General features: G+C 37.3%; 2 protein-coding genes across 3 annotated transcripts in view; one reads left to right on the forward strand and one right to left on the reverse strand.

Annotated features, from left to right (window-relative positions):
* Positions 1 to 6,027, forward strand: part of LOC111324154 (proton-coupled zinc antiporter SLC30A9, mitochondrial) — a 24,182-nt gene extending 18,155 nt beyond the window's left edge. The window contains exons 10-19 of the mRNA XM_022927660.2: positions 46 to 181; positions 1,001 to 1,040; positions 2,221 to 2,292; positions 2,753 to 2,902; positions 3,249 to 3,309; positions 3,614 to 3,676; positions 4,310 to 4,341; positions 4,420 to 4,517; positions 4,996 to 5,109; positions 5,456 to 6,027. Of these exons, the coding sequence (XP_022783395.1) occupies positions 46 to 181; positions 1,001 to 1,040; positions 2,221 to 2,292; positions 2,753 to 2,902; positions 3,249 to 3,309; positions 3,614 to 3,676; positions 4,310 to 4,341; positions 4,420 to 4,517; positions 4,996 to 5,109; positions 5,456 to 5,500 (811 nt within the window). The 3' untranslated portion in view covers positions 5,501 to 6,027. The remainder of the gene's footprint in view (positions 1 to 45; positions 182 to 1,000; positions 1,041 to 2,220; positions 2,293 to 2,752; positions 2,903 to 3,248; positions 3,310 to 3,613; positions 3,677 to 4,309; positions 4,342 to 4,419; positions 4,518 to 4,995; positions 5,110 to 5,455) is intronic.
* LOC111324152 (uncharacterized) lies at positions 5,925 to 21,246 on the reverse strand. Of its 2 annotated transcripts, XM_022927658.2 has the most exons (21): positions 21,109 to 21,246; positions 20,904 to 20,953; positions 19,008 to 19,048; positions 17,142 to 17,427; positions 16,555 to 16,621; positions 15,895 to 15,955; positions 15,498 to 15,535; positions 15,049 to 15,080; positions 13,996 to 14,045; positions 13,475 to 13,585; positions 12,918 to 13,067; positions 12,681 to 12,753; positions 12,471 to 12,532; positions 11,488 to 11,648; positions 11,265 to 11,364; positions 10,649 to 10,810; positions 10,426 to 10,494; positions 9,778 to 9,844; positions 8,563 to 9,380; positions 7,566 to 7,634; positions 5,925 to 7,110 (listed from the first exon to the last, which is right to left on the reverse strand). In XM_022927658.2, coding segments are annotated over exons 1-21 (2,514 nt in total). In that variant the 5' UTR covers positions 21,111 to 21,246; the 3' UTR covers positions 5,925 to 7,065. The 2 variants fall into 2 exon arrangements, with proteins under 2 accessions (XP_022783393.2, XP_022783394.2); XM_022927659.2 differs by lacking the exon at positions 15,049 to 15,080 and having other exon boundaries at positions 15,493 to 15,535.
* Position 21,247: the final 1 nt, after the last annotated feature.

Here is a 21,247-nt window from a genome sequence, read left to right on the forward strand (position 1 = left end):
TGTACTTGTTACAACTCATGTTTAGTTAATAAATCCATTTTTCAGGTATGGCTGGTCAAGAGCTCGTTATGTGTATTCACTTATCAGTGGTGTTGGAATTTTTTTCCTTGGAGCTGGTGTAACAATGTATCATGGTGTGTCAGGCCTGATGAATCCAGCTCCATTAGAGAATCTTACAATGGTCAGTTGTGAGGAATAAACAGTCACTATATCTAGCTATAAAATTTTCAGATCAACATCAACATCTGAGCAACTGCATACCCACATCCTAACCCAACACCAGTTAATTGATAACAAGCTAGGGTTAATGTTGGGTTAGGGGAGGGGTAGGTGCATAGTTGCTTAGATACTGACAATCTAAAGTGAACTGTCTGATACTTTTTCAACTTGCAAGCTTTTAGCTTCTATCTGGTTTCCTTGCAACTTTAGTCATTTTTCAAGATCTTGAACATTTGTAAATAAGTGTAATATTGAAATCCCTTAGTAATTATAAAGGATTGGTTTCTTGTAAAATATAGCTATATTTTTGGCTAATGAATTAATGATCAAAACAATTGTACTTAAAGTGTCACAGCAAATGGGGTGATCAATTAGTGGGTTATAAGTGAGTATCAAAACAAGTTGAGCTAAGTTTGAACTTTGAGATGAACCAGTTTTAAAATGCAACTAATAGTTAGTGACTGGTCTAATTTTAACAGCTTAGTTGCCAAAGGATACTAAGTTTTGTACCAACAGTATGATGGATTCCAAATTCCATTATATCCTGGTAATTGTGATTAGCTAAATTAGTGAGGGTTTGCTGTGGTCATGCAGTGCCACAAAAGAGGGCCAACACATTTCAAGAGCTTTGAGTTATGGCTCAACATAATTCTTTGCAGCATAATTAATACACACGAAATTGAAGGGCATGGTCTCAAGAGGATATTCAGCCCACCAGATGACTGTTGTTTTTGGTATAACTTAATCCCAAGTGTTCCTTGTTGCATATTTTATCATCTAGGCATATACTATTCTTGCTGGATCATTTCTAGTGGAAGGAGGTTGGTTCTGTGCAATTATTTTAATTTTTTTTTTTTTAATAAAATAGATCTCTCTTCCCAGTATGTCTGGAAATTGTTGAAAACATAATTATTGTAATTTGAATATATCAACAAAGTTGAAATGGTAAATTGGCCACCGTTACAGTTATAAAAGCTGACGTTTCGAGCGTTAGCCCTCCAACGAAGGGATAACACTCGAAATGTCAGCTCGAAACGTCAGCTTTTATAACCTAACAGTGGCCAATTTACCATTTCAACTTTGTTGATATATTCAAATTATTTTGTTACCCCCACTGATGCAGCACCAAACAGTTTCCTTAGAAACTATCAGCCTTTATTCATAATTATTGTAAATTGATAGATTGTTTCATAATTGTTATATTCATAGTTAGTTTACAATTAACAATTATTCGCTGAAGGCGAGGTGAATATCATCGAATAATCCCTGAGACAAAGTCGAGGGGATTATTTGACAATATTCACTGAACCTGTGGCGAATAATTGTTTTAGTATAATTTCAGAGCTGAACAACAGAGAAATTTCTAAATTCATAACATTTTAGTAACATTTATTAACATTTTATTTTAACATTTTATTTAAACCGCGTGGAGCGGTTTATATAGCGTCATATAAGGAACCGCTCAACCAATCAGATTGCTGGAAACTCTTTGCTCAGCTCTGAAATTATACTAATTATTAATAAGGATATGCTCATTCATCTGATTGGTTATTGACAGTTCTGATCCAAGTGAACTATCTGATATGAAATAATTTGGATATATTAACAAAGTCGAAATGGTAAATTGGCCACCGTAACGATTACAGCAGCTTGTAATAGGATAGATCAAATTGGACAAATCAACAGCTCATGAAGATTAAACCGCGAGTGGTTTAATTAAGGTTCAAAGATTTAGATACCTAGCCCATGAAAACAAATCATTTAGGAAGAACCTTGTGTTGGTAGGGTGCCAAGCTGTAAACTGAAAACAAAACTGAATGAAGTAAACTTGTCAACCACTATTGATTTAGAAGCAAATCCAACTAACTACCAATGGTATGAGAACTTTGTCACTAGATGTCACTTCTACAAATACTCTGTGTGAACCGTAATCATTTTATTTTGTGAATAAATAATTATAAACAAAAACATCAATACTCAAATATTTTTCTCTATCTTTAGCAACTTTGTTGCTGGCCATAGGGCAAGTGCGGAAAAGTGCTCGGGAAAGCGGCATGTCCTTCAAAGAATATGGTAATGATATGCTATGACAACTAATGCTTGGTGTTACAATGCAGCTGACTGAGTGTGACAAAAGACAATGAAGTTGATGTTGACTTTAAATTGTTTTGAGTGATTGCTTGTCTGATGTTTTACTGTCTTGTTTTTCGACTATCTTAATCGTTTTCTTAAGGGGTTTTTACGTTGTGATCTCATCTAGATGAGAACTTAATCCTCAAAAGGACAATTGTTGTAACAAATTGAGTGGAAGTCTTCGTTTTAGCTGAGTAGCAAGTTGTCCTCAGTCCAAAAGGTTTATCAGTGAATCAATTGGTCAGTGTGATGATGACGAGTAGCACCACTTGTTAAGTTTGATAGCCTCTCATTATACAAAGTGCTGCCTTTTCTTGTGGTTAGTAAATGTAAGAAGTCTACTTATCAAATGCAAGCATATATTTCAACTACTCTCAGTCTACTGTTGCTGAACTTGTAGTGATACGGGGTAGAGATCCAAGTGCAGTAACGGTCCTGCTTGAGGATGGTGCTGCTGTTGCTGGGGTTATGCTGGCTACATGCTGCCTTGGTCTTACATCTTACACTGGAAGCTCTGTGTTTGATGCTTTGGGTTCAGTGATGATTGGAGGTACTGTATGAGAGATATCTTTGTAATAAGCTAGCTGAAAAACTCATACATACTTCTTGCTATTCAAATTTACCTTCTTTTTCCTATTAATCTCTACAAGAGAGACAGCAACAATAACAAGCCTTATCTGAGTAATAAAGTAAGAAATTAACAAGACTGACATGTAGCACTTGGGGAGTTTGATCCCATAAAAATTATTGTAAATTTTTTATTTAGTTGAGAAGAATGCAAAGGAAAAAATTAGTAGTCGAGATTTACGTGAATCAGAGATCTTGAAATTTATGTTGTCATTCATTATATTGTGCAGTTTACGCCTTACCTTCAGTTATTAATCTGTTATTTTTAGGGCTTCTTGGATCATTTGCAGTGTTCCTTATTGGTAGAAATGCTGACTTCCTGATTGGAAGGTACTGTCCCTAATTTTGGATCCACTCTTGATACCTATTTATCTTTCCTAACTTTTTATTTTTCATTTATAAGAGAAACGATAACCTCCTAAACAGTTAGCTTTTGTTTTTTCCAGGGTATTCTTCCTTAGACTATAAATTAAACCAAGTTTGATCCCCTTCCCTCTGAATCCCCAGCTTACCTACTTTTCCTTATAGTTTAAGTGTCATATTATTCTGTGTTTCTGTTAATCTGTTGATACCTCACTGTTTTACTTAATAGTCATTTTTTATAATATTTAAATAACCTTCACTTTTTTTTTAGATCTATCCCCATTAACAGAATCCAACAAATCATTGAAGTTTTAGAAAGTGATATTGTGGTCAGGTAGGTAGATGAACAGGGGTTCTTACCTAGTAACAGAACTGCCCAAGAACTGGGTTATAATGGGAGTGATCTGTCAAAGTGTTATCTTCTGCTTTTTTTACTTGTTTGATGATGAAATGACTGGTGCCTTAGTTTACTGATGTCATTTATGAAATAAATTTAAAAAATAGAGAAATAAATTTAAGAGGGCTCTGAATGTTATGAAACTTTGAAAAAGTTGAACTGAGGTACATGGGTTATCATTATAGCTACTAAGCACTATTGTAATGGACATTCCTGAGCTCGCTCGCAGGTGATGGCATCGTTGGCATAACCTGATACATGTCAGTCAACAAGATGCTTACAAGAAGTTTGCTTTTTATCGTATCATAAGGTCGTACCACTGTCTCTGGCAAGCCGCATCCAACTTGTTTCATATCTCAAATTTGTGTCGTGTGTCACTCTGTATTTCGACTATTTGTCGTGTCACTCTGAAGCAAGGAGCATTATTATGTGACCGAGGCAGGTTCTGATGTTGTTATTATTTTTGACTGCTGAAAAAGATTCTTTTTTGAAATCAAAATGGTTACTTGTGAACGGAAACCCCATGAAATAAAACTTTGCAACAAGCCTCTAATATTTGATTCCCTTTAGGTCGATACATGACGTGAAAGCCACTGAGATGGGTGAGTTTTATTTGGTTGTTTTTCTTTTTAAGAAAAATTAAAAACCTCATTTACTCACTAAGGACCTACGTTTTCCAGGAGCAGATGTAGTTCGTTTCAAGGCTGAAGTAAATTTTGATGGACGAGAAATAACTCGCTGTCATCTCAACAGAGTTGATATGGAACTCTTACTAGAGGTAAGTGTGGAGCACACAGAGTGGAGCACACAGAGTGCCAGCGGTCGAACCGCATAGGCCTGATCGAGCGCTAACTCTTGGAAATTGCGTTTAGCGATGAGGCAATATTCCTTCTTACACTCAAACCTAACCAACTTGTTGCCGATTCTTGGGCACAGGTAAAGCAAAACAACAGAGAAATTCTGCTGGTAAAATAATTTGGACAAAGAGAAAAATACGTGTACACCTTGAAAGTAACAGTAACAGAGATATCTTCGCCATCGGTTTCGCGTGTTATTTTTTCTTTCTCGATCCGCCATATAAACATTATTCTGTTTATTCAATATGCAGTATTCCATTTACACAGTGAAACTGCATTACATTTTTTAGGAACCTCACTAGAACAAAAATCGATACACTGATTGACTGTTCTTAGTGTATGAACTCCATGAATGAGTCTTCTTATTTATCATTGCGAGTTTCTATTCTTTTTTTCCAGGAGGTCCAACAACTGACTACAGTGCCTGAATTAGAACTGTTTCTCCTGGAACACGGAGAAGAAGTGATTGATATGTTGGGCCAACAAGTAGACAGAATTGAGAAAAATATCAAGGTATTGTATGTCTGTACCCAAAGGTGGTGACTCAGTAGTTCTTGATTAACTTCTCTACCCCCACCAAGATAGAACTTGGGTATATGTTGCGAACGATGTGGCCATTTCAAAAAATCATCTTTCGTTCCATGACACACTCTCTGGACTTGATTTAACTAACTTCAGACTAACAATTTAAAACAAAAGGCTTTGGAGGATTCTTGTTTTAAGCAGTACGTTGGCCATGTGTGATCAAATAAATGATGAACCGGAATGTTCAGAATCCGCCGCATATGAACGGCAGGTTATACAATTACTTTGTCAGATCAATGTAAATTAAACTTGTTTGCTACCTCTGCTCTTTTAGAAAAGAAATCCCGAAGTTCGTCATGTTGATTTGGAGATCCTGTGATGAAACGTGTTCCTTACCAGTTGGTCACCAAGGAGTTTCAAGCTCTTGGCTGTACAGCGTCTATAACTCCAACTTGTTAGCGGTAAATTGATGGAAGATTATCCCCGACAAGTTATTCATTCCCACTTAAGTGAGGACTTATCATAAACACACTGGAGTCAAAGTGTACGACAAAAAAACTCTCATCGCCAGGAAACTGTAAAAGTCTTCTCTCTCCTACAATTTTCATTACAAAGTGAATGAGAGACGTTTCCCAGTCTGGATTAAAACTACTCCAGTTGAAATCTGCAGTTTTGGGAGGCATAACGGTTGATGTGGCAGACTTTTGAATGTCACTGTCAGGACAATTTATGAAGAGATTTCAAAGTGGCAGCATCAAGTTCCGTTACCATTTCATTTTCAAGTGAAATACTCAAAGACAATAGCCATTTTTCGATTTTTATTTTCCTAACCACTGATTACCTTGTCTGTCATATGAATTAAATTAAATGTAAGAGTATAATTAGAATAAAGTTACGTTTTTGGTGGCCTGTGATCACCTTCACATTTGGTGAGAGTGACGATAAAGAGATGCCAGAGTCGATCAATTTACAGATGACAAGGCGTGAATTGGAACTAAAGTTAATATAAACTAAACCTTGACTGTCCTCGTTCTTGTACAAATTTCTTGATATTCGTTTGTTTGAACTTCAAGGTGGTTCTTAGTCCCTCCAACACTTTTCTCTGAACGATTTTTCCATATTCAGCGATAAAGATTTAAGGTCCTCTGACGCATCTTTGATTAACGTGTTCTCAACCTGTTCTGAGCCACTAATACGCTCACCTTATAGCCACCAGACCATCCAGTTGAAAAGGGAAGTAACTTAATGCACCATCTACTCACTGAAAACGTTATAAGAAACGGGGTGAAAGGAAAGTAGTTTTTGAAAATATGCGGTGCTTCGTTCTGCTTTCTCGCGGACAGCCGATCGAGCTTAGGAAAATTTTTCTTTACGTGAGGAATAATCATCTCTCGCGGTAAGCTTTCCATAGTGTCTGTTTCGGAAGAGGATGTGTTAAATTTCAATATCTAGAAAATTGTGTTTCAGTAGCTCAGATCAACGTTGGTGTATTAAAACAGGACTCTGTTCCTAAGATGGATAACCTATAGTAAACCTTCACAACAACATGTTTATAATCACCGCCGGAGCAGCGTCAGTAGGCCTCATCGCCGAATGGGCCACCATTGACTTCAGTAGAGAAAGTTCCAATTTTCATCTGAGGCGGACAGGTTTATCTTTTATTACAGTTCTCTGCACTTTTTGTATACAGGTGACATACTATATACAACTTTTAAATATCGAATTATATACCACTTTAAGTTAAAAACAACCATTTTATTTATAACAAGGACTACGCGCTTTCTCTGATGCCTGCTTCGGTTTTAAGGGACTAGAACAATCCGGCCTGCACTGTTATCATTAATTCTCAGTTCTAATCCTCTATGAGAGAGAATGACCTTGACTCCGGGCTCTGTATGCGAAACACAGACTGGTTGAATTTGCTTTTCTTGATTAGGCTGCCCATCAAATTGCACTGTGATGGAGCTCTCTTTCTTTCATCATTAAACCCTTACAGAAACACAAAAACGCTTAGTTTAGTACTTTAAAAGATCCACTCAAGATGAGCAGGGGCTCACTGCAATGCCATAAAGTGATGGACAAATGAACAAACAACTCAAGAAAGTGGATCTGTGTTGAAATTTTCACGTCACGTGGACCTTTCCTTACAATGGACGAAATTCTTTACTTCTCGCTTTGTTCAAGAAAGTTTTGTACTCAGTTAATTGCGGACAATGCAAGGACGATGTTTTCTTTTCCTTGAAACAAATTGTCTTCATGTCTTCAAAACTATATTTGCGGCAGTGACCTAACCCAAGCATAACGAGATTTTCGCTGGCTTATGCTCCAACTGAAACATAGTGAACCAATAATCACTGTCAAGATAACGCGGTGTGACTGATATTAAAACTCGTGTAGCAGATAGAATAACGGAAAATAACTGAGTGCGACAAAGTGTTCCTCACCTGCCGCAGAGTTGCAAGCTGCTGTAGAATCATCTCTTGACGCGCTGTCGGTACACGGTCTGGAGAGGCCTACATGATACAAAGTGTACGTTTCTGTCATTATTTCTAAAAGACGCATGGACACATAAACGAAAAGGAAACTATGACATCGCTCCAAGAAATAGTCCAGCTCCTAATACACGTAGGTTTAGGGAGAGTCGTGCCTACCCTTTAAGTTCAAATATAAATATAAACCTTTGCAATCTTTAGATGGGCTATGACGTGAGACACTGTATAGTCACGACCGACTTACGTCACTTGAGTCTTACAGCCAATAACATCACGGCAAAACCAACCGATCATTTTACACGAACTGGAAAAAGAGCATTCTACTGACAACAATCATTCACTTGACTCTGATGATGACTTCCGCACAGGTTGTCGAAACGTCAGTCACTACCACCGACAACAGTCCTTCTCAGGACTACACTCACCCGGACGATCAGACTACACCTTTACACACTGTATAGTGCGTGCCAAGTCAAAATGATAATAAGCCACACCCAATCAGTCATAATGACGATAAGCCACACCCAATCTAAAGGTATTTTTGTCAAGTCAATAGTCCATTTTACAGTTGTGTGCTTGGTTGCCAAGCCTTTGAATGGGAGTGAGGCTGAGGGTGACCTTGTTATGATACAAACCTTGCTACCTTTCAAATGTAAATCACTTTATCATGCTAACTAGATAAAGGTTTCTATCATGACAAGGTCACCTTCAGCCTCACTCCAAATCAAAGGCTTGGCAACTAAGTACACAACTGTAAAATGGGCTATTTTACTCTAGAGGTGGCTTCAATATCACGTGTTCCATTAACTTTAATTTTGAACGCCTCTCGTACTTTCCATAATAGGACTTAAATATATACGTAACTGAGCTTCATAATGACTCATCTTTGAAAGTTGTTGGGTATTTTTTTTCTACCATTACTAACAGTCGCGGTGAAGGCAAACCTCACCTGAATTGGATCAATGCCGGCATTTTCGTTTTGTATTTTTGTTTGGTGTCCTTTGACATCACGCTTTCCGGCTTCTATAGAATGTTGTTGAACCATTTCATGTCTACTTCTAGGGGCAACTGACGATTTTTTTCCGATCTTTTCATTTTTAACAGTCTGCCGACCCAGGACAGCTTGGTTCGTTGTTGTTCGAGAAGTCACGGCAGGTTGAGCTTTCTTGTTTGTTTGTTGATTTCTGTTCATAGAGTTTTGATCTTTAAGAGAACTAACATGATCAGCCTGTGCCGAGGGTGGAGTGTATGGAACTGGATGGAATGTAGCACTGGCAGTGCGGGTGTAAGGTATCATAAAGGCATCCTCCATAGGACTAGCTAGCTCTACTGCTGCTGCACCATCCTCATGTCCACCTGCTATAGTTTCTACTGAACCCTGTCGCTTGTTCCGTGGCTTAAGTGTCTGTTTTTTCCTCTGTCCTCTTTCTGATTGTGACCGCGTAGTGACGTGAGCCGCTCCTTTAGCACGTGACGGAGACGTTTTTTTCGTTTGAGTCTTTGCCTGAGGATTGTTCGGTACAAACGTAACAGGAGATGAACTGATCCATTCTGATTCTAATGAGGCGTTTAAACTCAATTGTCTAAACTCCGATTCAAATGAAGCATTTTTCTGATCTGTCGAAGCAATGACTATGTCATTCGTCTTTGCAGGTAATTCTTTGTGTTGCGGGCTTAACTGGCTGTGTTCTGGTCTAGGTGAAACAGATGCGGTATCAAGATAAGAAGTATCTGTAGAAGAGTGTTGTTGCCTCAAGGCCAAGCCAGCTACAAAGATCAATACAAAAAAGTCATCATTCAAAACTCACCACACTTACAATTATAACTAACAATTGAACCACACCGCTAGAAATGCTTGGTTCGATATGTAGCAGTGTTGCTTATTCACGCATTCCTTCTTTAAGACTTCTTTCAGATCAAATCGTAGATTAAAAACAATTTCTCTTACAAACGGAAACAAGAAAAGTGGACCAAAATCCGATGGATAAAAATAACTGAAAACGTCAACCAAGGAAACTATTACGGCTTTGTTCATATTTGAACGTACAAAAGATTATCTGCTACTTATCTTTCTCGTAATATTATTGGATATTTCCAGGATTGGCTACATCTATAAACAGCATGTAAGGAGGTAAAAAGTAAATAAATGATAAACTGAACATACGAGTTTTCAATCCAGACACATCGTGACCGCGCATTTCCAATTGTTGGATTCTTTTGGTAGCTTTTTCCTAACGGTTTTAAAACAAAGTAACTCTTATCAGGATTAAGTTCAATGTGTAAGAGGTTTTCAGTCGAGGATCTATTAATAGCGTTTAGAAATGTACACATTTGTTGCGTTTTGCGGGAAAAGTTGTAACTGGTGATAGCTTTTTAGTGTACCTAGGGAAATTTCGTTTCAGGTGAAAACGATTTACAGGACGATTCCTAGGCAGTTATGGTTTTGTTCACAAACAAAGAGACTTCCTGAAGGAAAACAACGATAAACCATAGTTTGAGAGGAATCCAATTGTTTCAGGCTGTATGTAAATATTACAACTGACAAAAAAAAAGTGTTGATCACATTAAAACTTTTCACACTGAGTATTAAGGCGACAATCAAATCAAAAATACTAATCTGAGATAAATTTGTGTGATGTCATATTCATCACGAATTTCCCCAAAAGGCTCCAGTGGCCCTCATAACAAAATCTGTCGTGTTTCTCCGATATCGGACAGCGAAGTTTTTTTTTTCGTAACTGAAGTTTCCCTTATACCACCGAAGGGCTGTTTGATTTGGAGGGTACCACTGCAATAGTAATTCAGGGAATACCTGTTGAGCTGTCTCGTATGCTTGTAAAATACTTAATTGTAACGCCTCTGCTCGACGCTTTGCTTCATTCTAGAAGGCAATGAAAATAGCAAGAACTCATTGATTTGAACATATGAGACAAAATTAGAAAATTGATGAAAAAGACGAAGAAAGCAGTGCTACAGGGCGACCGTCACGCTCCAGTATTGAATTAATGAAAAGTAAATTATGCATAAATATTGACCTCTTTTTCCTCTCGCTGTTTTAGCTCCTCTTCATACTGTTTTTTCATTCTTTCTCGCTCCATCATCAGCGTCCTTTCTTTCTCAGCCTCGTCTTTCAGTCTCCTTTCTTTTTCTTGCTGTTTAAGGCGCCTTTTTTCTTCTACTTGTTCTTTTATTGCACGCTGTAAACATTCCAGTAAGCACATTTAGGCGCATAGGAACAATCTACTAATCCTGACAGAGACTTTAAGTCTGTCAGGCTAAGTCTATTGTCAATACTAAAATATAAGCTGTCTGAACACATAACGCCTCCTCATTTGTAACTTAGACTAATAGCATAAAATTAATGGCTTAAAGTGATGCTCTTAGAGGGCAGATAAATGTAATGTGAAGCGTCCTAATATTGTTACATCCCTGCCAGTGGTAAAGCAATGAGACCATGAAAATTAACAAATTAACAAATTAACACTAGGAATCGAAGTTGGTCAAGCCACAAAAGAAACTCTCTCAAGTATACCACAGGCAACGAAATCACATAAGTCAGCATTTGCATGATATTTGTATGCAATACAATGTAAAAAAGGATTCATCCGTTGTACGTGAACAGGAAAATCTTTCAAATCAGTTCAGCAGTACCTGATGCTCAAGTGTTTTCAGCCTCTTTCTCTCCATTTCATCGTGGTTCACCTCAACTAAACTCTGCAATCCTTGACCACGGCCATGAGGATTGCCAGCCCTGTAAAACGTAACATATTTTCCTTCCTTTAGAACAAAAATAGCTCCTTAATATTACTTCGTCAAATGAGTACGGCAACTTTTTCCTTCAGTCGAATGAACTCATTGTTGAATTGAGCAGTACCTGAAACTACTGTCTAGTGCAGTAGGAGAAGCTGCTTCAATATCAACATGCGATTGCCGTGTTGTGGCAGTTGTAGTATTATTTACTTCAAAAGCAGTAGCTGCCGGAGGGGACTCATTTGATAACACTGCTGTATGTTTCCACCTTTCTTCCCTGACTTCCTGTTGGCAAATAGAAACACAAATAGAAACACAGTCCTGAGTCAGATTTGAAAGTTACAAGAGACGAATGAAAATGAACCAAAATTATAACTTGCAGTGATAAACTTTCTTCCTTTGGTGGAGGAAGGGTTGTTCGAATGGTGGATAACGCGATTCATTTGATAACTATCTATTCATTGGAAAAATTTCTATCCATTGGATAGTGTTAACTGCCATTGAAACAACTGGGCCCAAGTGTACATGTGAATAGGCAAGAGCCGGGATCTTAGGTTACACGAACATAATAATGATTGGTTGATTGCAGTCTCTGGGTTTACTAAATGAAAAGAAAACATTTAACTCAATAAACATTAACACAATGAAAAATTGTCATAAATTGAACCTTTCTTGTTTCTTGGTGGTCTAATGCCCCTAAATTCAACTAACAGAATTAAAAAAAAGTATTATTTGCATATAGGGGTCAGATAGAGCTCAGGCCATGTCCAGAAATGTGTCCTTGAGCATGGTGGGTCTCCACATAAGAAATGTGAGAATGAGAGTTGACATGACCTTCTACGATGAGTTAAGATGCCAGATATACATCTCCCACTCGTGTAATGAAAGTTGATATGACCTTCTACGATGAGTTAAGACGCCAGATATACATCTCCCACTCATGTAACGAGACACAATCAACATGATATTAATGACAAATATCATTTTCTCGATATGGCTTAGTTATTAACAGTGTCAGCATTCCATGATTAGGCAAGATATTCTGCCTTCATAGCAGAACTTTATATAAATAAGAGAATCATACATTGGGCAAGAAAAAGCTATTACCTTCTGCATTTGCTGCTGCTTTTCCTGAGCCTGTCTCTCTTTCTTTTCTTTGATCTGTTGTTCTGTAAAAGATATAAAATGACAGTTATATTAAAACCACCATTCATAATTAAGCAGCATTAAATCAAAATCAAAAGCTGCAGTTTTAAAAAATTCTTCAGATAGACCATCAAGAAAAGTAAATACATTCAGCCATCATTCTGCCCTCACCAAGATCTTGGAGCCACTTTTTCTTTCCATCAATTTTAGACTGATATTCTTCATACTGTACAACTCCGGGAGCCTTATCATAAGAAATATATACACACAATGAGACATCAGTGAAGATGAACAAGTGCATTGTAGCTGGTTAACAGAAGGTATGAATGGGAATGTCTTAAATAACCAACGGGCTGCACACTGATTAGAAAAAAAAAAAAAAAAGCACATTAAAAGTAGGATTCTTACACCAATGGCAAATGAACTCCTCATGGCCACAGGAGTAGCTGTGGTGATAAGGTCATGCGCATTATAGCTGTCTGCTGGCGTCTTTGTCTTCATGCCACTGTCAAGCAATGAAGCTAATACAACATTGTCTTCATTCTTGGAGGTCAAGTCCTATAACAAGTTAAAACAGTCTTGTAAAATTGAACGTTGTGACCCCATAGGCCTATGCATTTTTATGTCAGAATACACAATTTCATCCACAAGCCTCTCATTCAAGATGCAGAGTGTCAAATTCTAATAGGAAATTATTCTCAGAGCACTGAAATCAAAAGAATAACCTTGCAAAAACAACAGCATAAAAAGAAAAAGAAAGACATAATTTGAGTATTTCAGTAAAGAGAAGCTTTGGGATAAATTTTTAGTATATGACATCATCATGTCTAGGAACTACTGATATCAAATTCATTTAACCAATTCATACTCTTATTATTCTCAATCTATACATTAAAAAGTGTCAATTAAAATCTTCAAATCAGTATAGATTGAAACCATTTTGTGCAGCCTTAATGTTCCTTTACCTGATGCATTTTCTTGTAGTCAGCCACAATATTTCCAGATTGAGTTCTTACTGGAGCACCTCCTCCTGGTCTGCCCCATGGATTATATTCTTTAAATTCATCATCCTTATCCTTTATTGACAGAAGAGCACAAATAATCACTCGCTTTTCAATTATTTCAATAATTTGATACAATCTGGCCGAGTAACAAAAAACAGTAGTCACAGCACATAATAAAATGATTACAACCAAGAAACTCAGAGAGTGACACTACCAAGAAAATTGCACAGATAAGGTGATTAAAGGATTCTATTCATTTACTGATGATAAAGACCATTGTGATCCAAGGAACATAATTTGATTAAAGAATGATAGGGAGATAATACAAATGAATTGAATTACTGTAACATACATCTAGTTCTAATAATAACTAAAAATACGTATGTTATTGATGATGATGATCAAGATTACTTGTCATCATGAACTAGTCCCTTAGTTTAATTTTATCACTGACATATTTCATTCTAATAGTGGCAACTTACCAGTAACTTTCTTCTAGCTTTTAAATCCTGCTTAAGGGCTACTTGCTCATCTATCATTATAATAAGAGGACATTATTTTACAATTTAAAACACTTTTTCAAACATATCCACCCAACAAACCAAGCTATTTGGTATACACTTTCCATATTTCCCAAAACTTTGCAACCACTTCTTATTGCATCATATCATAGTGACTGATTGTGGAAATTAGTCCTGGACAGCTTGGGTTTTGCTGTAATTCACCATGTGATTGGTCTATATGACACATCCCACTTTGTATATGTGCACGATCCTTCGCAGTAAAGCACTATTTAAGCAATAGTGAAAATCAGACCTGAAAAAAATTCAGGCCTGTACGGGATTCGAACCACTGACCTCTGCGATACTAGTGCAGCGCTCTACCAATTGAGCTAACAAGCCAACTGGGAGCAGGCCATCAAATTAATTCAACATAAACCCGTAGATGATAAATCAAACAACAAACATATGAAATACATATATATGAACTGCGGTTATGAAACGTATATGTGCACGATCCTTCGCAGTAAAGCACTATTTAAGCAATAGTGAAAATCAGACCTGAAAAAAATTCAGGCCTGTACAGGATTCGAACCACTGACCTCTGGCGACTTGGCTAGTCAAGATCAAATGGGTAAACATGTCCGTAAGTAAAAATTCCTTTTATGCAGTGAACATTTTGAAAAGGAATGCTTTTCCAAGTCATATGCTGGCCGGAAAGTCATCCTCAATTGAGCATCTTTCCTTTGGAGCTTCCTTTTGGTTTTCTGTTCGGAGAAACTGAATATTGTCGGAACTGAGTCTGACTTAAGACTTACTTTCCAGCCAGCATGTGACTTGGAAAAGTCTTCCTTTTCAAAATGTTCACTGCATAAAAGGAATTTTTACTTACGGACATGTTTACCCATTTGATCTTGACTAGCCAAGTCGCCGGAAGTTTCTTGTCATTCAGTGGCAGTGAATGCCACGAAAGATGCTTGCAATTTGTGGTTTATCGCTCCGGTTGTTACATCCAAATGCAATACAATGTCTAACCATTGCTATCTTTGCCTTTTGAAAGTTTCAGACTGTCGTTAAAAGTAAAAAAATAGTGTAAAATGTGAGTTGTTTTGAAATATACAGTGATACCTTTGATTATCTGCGAAGCCTTTGGCCCAAGTGCCTCAATTCCGTGCATATTTTAACGAAACCGCTTTCACGCGGGCTCAGATCAAATATCCGCCATTGCATTTATAATTAGTGACTGGCATTTTTCCATGCTCAATGAAGTTTGCTTGTTTTGCTTTTATCCCATAATCAATATTTTTTTTATAGGCTCCTCATGACATAATTTTTCCTTGGCTCTGACAGTGTTAACTTTGCTTATGGTTTGATCACACTTGACTAAAATGTGTTCTAGTTACATGCTTCAAAATGCAACAGTAACTGATACCAAACAAGTTATGTAATGCCATGTATTAACTTTATTACTAACTGCACCTAACTCCTTCTTCCACAGATAATTTTTGCTGAGGGTATTGACCTACACAGAAAAGGAAAAATTGTAATAATATATGGATGAAAGCCAGGCTGACTACTCCAACTGCACAGTGACAAATAATCTTCTCTGGAATGAGAGATCAAGTTCAGAGCACCAAGCTCACCTTTTTTTAAGGTGCCATTTCACAACCTAGAATCAGAAAATGGTCACCAGAGGAAAGGAGGAAGAAATATTTCTGAACATGATTGATATTCAATGAAATTTTTTCCAACTTATGTTATAAACATATTAAGTAATGTAAACCTTACAGCCTTCTTCACCTCCACTATGCATGTACAGCTGGCCAAATTGGCAGTGCTCTGATCCAAAAACAGAAATAAAAATAATCACCATGTACTTACCTGTCCCTGGTTTTCAGAAATATCGTCTTTGATTTTGGATTCTGGTTTCTGTTCTACTCTCCTATTACAAAATTTATTGAGATACATTTACACAGACTTATGGTAACCACATTAAAAAACAAGTTACTTTCCATTACAGAATATCCATGAGATATTTAGCTAATAATTTCTTAGATCCACCTTGAGGCTCTTTGTAACTCAGGAACATTTATATTTCAATACTCATGACCAGTAATCAATCAATCACTTTTTAAGTTCAATTGTTTTTTGGTCCAAATATAAAACAACAATTAATGAGATATCCTTAGCTGCCATGCCTTCAAATAGACAGCTATTTTGAGGCAAAGTGTACTCAGTCTGGTCATTCTTAAGCAAGTTATTATATTTACATATCCATTTACATGCATAGTTGGTATCTGGTCACTATGCTCCATAGTCAGTTTGCTCCGACCAAAAGTTAGATTGCTCCAAAAAAAGTTACTTTACCCCATACAATGGAGCAATGGATACAATGGTATATGGAGCAAAGTAACTTTTGGTTGGAGCGACCTGACTTAGAGTAATCTAACAATGGAGCTAGGTGACCATAACCCGTATAGTCACACATTTATAAATACTGGTATAAAAGATCAAATTGAAGTGCTTGGCATCTACTTATACCTTTTTTCAGAGTCCCTCATCAATGCCTGATGAACTGCAATTTGTTCAACAGCAATTTCCCCTGACCCTGTTACCAAATTAAATATAAATCAGTTCATGTATCTAAATGAATTGTTGTTGTAAAGTAACTTGGCGAGGGGAACATCCTTAAATGTTCAAATTAGAAAAGTTTAATTAAATAACAAATAAACATTTTACATGTCGTGCAACCACCATGCTCTGTCAATGCCAATAGTTATACAACTGAAGAGGAGGTGGCTGGTGGTGGAATAGTTGAATAGCTGAAAATTAGTACATAGTAAAACGATGAGATAACAAAGCACACAGGAATGAAATTAGTCCTGCTATGATTTTGGGCACAAATCCTGTCCCAGTTGCTCACAGGTGAATAGCAAAGGATACCGGTACATTCTGAGTTCAAGTGGCCAACCAGAGCACACCTTATTTACCAACAAAGAAATAAAGTGCATAATAAAGTGCTATCAGTGCTGCAGCATGACAAGGACAAAAAAAAACAAAACCCCTTTACCTCTCCATAGATCACAAAAATTAATTCAACAGATAATGTTTGCAGCAAACAGACTGACCTGTGTATACATTCTCGGGATCTGCAACAGACACATGTTGAGTGTCTGAAGATTTCAGAGATGACAGAATTCGTGACAACTGGTCCTTTGTCAAATAGCTAGCAACTGCAGAAGGTTCTTCTTTTCTTATACTTTCACTTTTTGTTAGTTTGGCTTCTCTAACAGCATTTTTCTGTGGCTTGAATGAGGATTTGGTTTTGCCATCTTCTTTAGAGCTGTTTGTCTTCAGAGGGAGAGTGCGAGCTTGAGATGTTCTTCCTGAAAAACCTTTTGAGCTTTGTCTCCCCTTAAAAAAATATCAAAAATCAAGCAGGAGCAGATTAATTCTGCCAAGATCTGTAATCTTAATGAAAGATGATGTTACATGCTCCTTTAACAGTTAGCAAGTTTTGCCAAAAACATGAAAGCTTGAGACATAAGCATCTCTGCTCTACCAGCAAATGAACTTTGTTTGAGTCCTTAGAAATACTAAAAATCTATGAACTAAACACATACCTGACAGCAGTTTTCACGTATTCATATTACTACGACAAGCTTCCAGTATTTTTTAATAGCTTTTTTATAACCAATGATAACTTACATTCTTACAATACACGAATAGCGTCACAGGCACATATTGAATTTAATAGAACAAATTATGGTAAATTTTCTATGAGATATAGGGGAGCTATTGTATGGAACAGTCTACCGAGTGAGATTAGAAACAAATTCTTACAATCTTTTCAAAAAATTGTTAAAGCTGTATGTTCAAAAAAATGATTTGTATTAGATGTATTTGAGTTTCTATCAGCATGTTGAGAATATAAAATAATTATGTATTTGCAAATCTCTGATCAATAAGAAAGACATTAATATCTGCCATCCATTATTAGTAAACTATTTTAAATGATACTATAATTAAATGGGTATCTTTAAAAAGCTCAGCAGAGCTTGTTAGATCTCCTGCTGTATCTTGTTTATCATGTAGTATGTATTATGTGATGTAATGAACTATTGAAGGTGACTAAAGAAAGAGGAACCAGGGCTCGACACTAACATTTCAACTTACTAGCCAAGTGGCTAGTGACATCTTGGATGTTTTTAAATGTTACGACAATTTCAGTCTGTTTACTAGCCAAACTGGCTAGTGGAAATTGAAAACCACTAGTTAACCCATTAATGGCCGCAGCTTTTGTGGAAAACTGTGTTTTGAAGCTAGTCCAGCAGATTTCGGGTCACTGCTGGGGGTTTAAAAGCTCTAACTTACCAAAAACCACTTGACAGCTCGTGCACTCGACGGCCTTTCGATCCAAATGCAAAATGGCGGCCTGAAAATCTCAGGCACGCGCAGAGAGCAAAATTTCGACATAGTTTTTGGGTTGAAAAGTCACGCCCCACTTATGACTTCTACTTTTCTCTCTTTCTCCTGCCCTTTTTTTCCCCTCTCCTTGCCTAAAGTTTCTCCTCACTTGCTGGAAATTGAGTAGGCTTCATTTTGGTGTAGAGATTTTTCAGAAACTACTCATTATTTTCAAAGCACATGCTCGGAAAGGTAGGTGGGTAGTGAAACACGATCTTCGTGCAGATTTTCCAGTCAAAGTCACACGGTTTTTTGGCTATTTCTCCAATCTCCTCCACTCAATTGCGCTCATTCTGGTATCGTCTGCAAGATATTTTCAACCCGTTCAAGTACATGCTGGAATTCGTGCTCCAGAGTTAAAATTGATGACGTCACAGGGCACAGAAAGGGTGTGGGTCCCCATGGGCGCATACAGGCGCACTGGACGTTAATGGGTTAAAACTGAATTTCTACTAGTCTGTGGCTAGTGGGCTACCATTAGTGTCAAGCCCTGGGAACTCGAACAAAAAAAAAAAACTGTTTAATACCTTAGCACCTCTTTCCTTTAGTCCTGTTTTAAAGAAGTTCTCTATAATAAAAACATACTCTAAATTAGCATCTTACCAAAATCACTAATCATGTTTTCTGGCAACCAACTGGGAAAACTAAAAATAGTTATCAAAATATATATTTTTGCATTACTGTAGATGTAATTTATCACAAAAAGCTTTAGGTGAAAGAAAATGTAAGTGGTCTTGGAGACTGGAGATAACTGCACTTCCATTTGACTCAGATAATCACAAAATCATAACAGCCAAACTCTATAATCAGACAACTAATTAACTGCTATCACAACTGTGCAAACACATGATGTTGCTAAGCATTTTAGAAGAGCATCTCCACTGCTCATCTATCAGTCTAACCTCTAGGTTTAAATAATGATTACACTATGCTTCTTTTAATTATGCCTATCAATTATAAAATATTTTCTTATTTCATTGCCATTCAATTTTTTTTAGACTTTTGTTTCATATTTAGTTATTTTGAGATGTTTATCATCTTTTGTAGGGTTACAGCAAGGACAGAAAAAATTTCATCCTCTGACCTACTGGCCTTAATTCCCTGATTCAAACAGTAACATGCTCTCTCTTCAAAGAAAAAAAGTTTTCCTCGAAGTTTTTGTTGCACACCAACCAGACCTTTTCAGATATTTCTGCAAGGAAAAGCTTTGCTTTTTCACGCCCCATTCTGAAATGATTGTGAGATGTTTATTGTCTTCTGTAGTCTTTGAAATAAGTAGCATCTGGAAACATCCAGTTAAAAGTGGGTCAAGATCAGAAATCTATTGTTACCATCATAGGCAGGTCCACATCAGCTTTTTGCTGCCATTGTATGTAACTTAACCTGCTTTACCAAATAAATGTATGTATGTATGTATGTATGTATGTATACGTATACTCACTTATTTTAGAGATCAATGGGGAATGGTCACCCACGGGGAATGGTCACCCACGGGGAATGGTCACCCACGGGGAATGGTCACCCACGGGGAATGGTCACCCACGGGGAATGGTCACCCACGGGGGATGGTCACCCACGGGGGATGGTCACCCACCGGGGATGGTCACCCACAGGGAATGGTCACCCATGGGGAATGGTGGGGTGACCACTTAATATAGGTTGACTGCCAAATACAGGTTCCACAGATTAGGGGTCTCAAAAAAAAACTATAAACGATGCCACTTCATGCCATTAAGTTGACCACTTGATGTAAAAAAATCTCCATCGAAAATACTGTTTACTTTGATTTTGGGAGAGAAACATCAGTTGATTAAAAATTATTTGAAAGATTATTCTTAGTTTATTTCAAGTGGTACTGCTTTCAGTGATTGTTCAATACAGGTGGAAGGCAATAAAAACAGGACATTGGGACTTTGTGAAGGGCGATCGTGACCGCTTGATAAAGGTGACTGCTTAATAAGGGGAAAAATTACAGTAATTTTGTTTCCCCTTGAGAGGCTAAACAAAGTAAAGACTTTGACAAGTGACCGCTTAATAAGTGATGAAGCCTTCTCCTCCAGTCGATGTTGGAATAAATTTCATTCGATCACAAATAGAAAACCACAGTTACGGAGATAACATTAGTGTGGGGCAGATTGTTGGTGACTTCCTCCTCATCAAGTTGCCGGGTGGAGAGAAAATAAGACCCAAATTGAGGCGGGATGGGGTGTACCATCAAAACTTGTCAGAGTAGTTGTCAATGATTGGACTGTGTTCGCAAGGTCTCAAGATAGATCTCGGCTACAGGGTAATTGAAATTTAACGTTGATTTACTTAAAACCCCTCACACGTCCAATTTGGACGTGTGATAATGTCCTCAGGTCTTGAAAGGTTCGATTACAATTATGGAAATGACAACTTCATAAAACAGTGAATACTCTGACCTTCATTCAGAACTATATCGAGCTTGCCCTTGTTAGTGTTGACTTTTAGCCTGCGAAGGAAAACAAAAAGATTAACTGACCACATCTGTTACTCTGAACGTGTATGATATTTAGTTAGTGTTGAGTACATGAATCAAAAATAGATTTCCCCACGATATAGGATAAGCGAACTATTTTCTACATCGGTTTCCTGAAATTTTCTTACATCTCTCAATCCAGTTTGATATTCCAAAATGATCAGAGTGTTTGTTTTGGTTTCGCTTCGTACAGTGTCTTGTGGTCGCGGAGTCGCGAAGGCGCCATCATATCAGCCATCATTATTTAGTGCCAGCGGTTCTGAACAA

Source organism: Stylophora pistillata, chromosome 9 (assembly GCF_964205215.1).
Source record: "Stylophora pistillata chromosome 9, jaStyPist1.2, whole genome shotgun sequence".
Classification (NCBI taxonomy): Eukaryota; Metazoa; Cnidaria; class Anthozoa; order Scleractinia; family Pocilloporidae; genus Stylophora; species Stylophora pistillata.

Coding starts and splice junctions, on each gene's coding strand:
- LOC111324152 (XM_022927658.2), bottom strand. Junction 10,495..10,648: donor AACAGCGAGAGGAAAAAGAG/GTCAATATTTAT, acceptor ATTGCCTTCTAG/AATGAAGCAAAGCGTCGAGC. Junction 7,635..8,562: donor CCGGCATTGATCCAATTCAG/GTGAGGTTTGCC, acceptor TGTATCATGTAG/GCCTCTCCAGACCGTGTACC.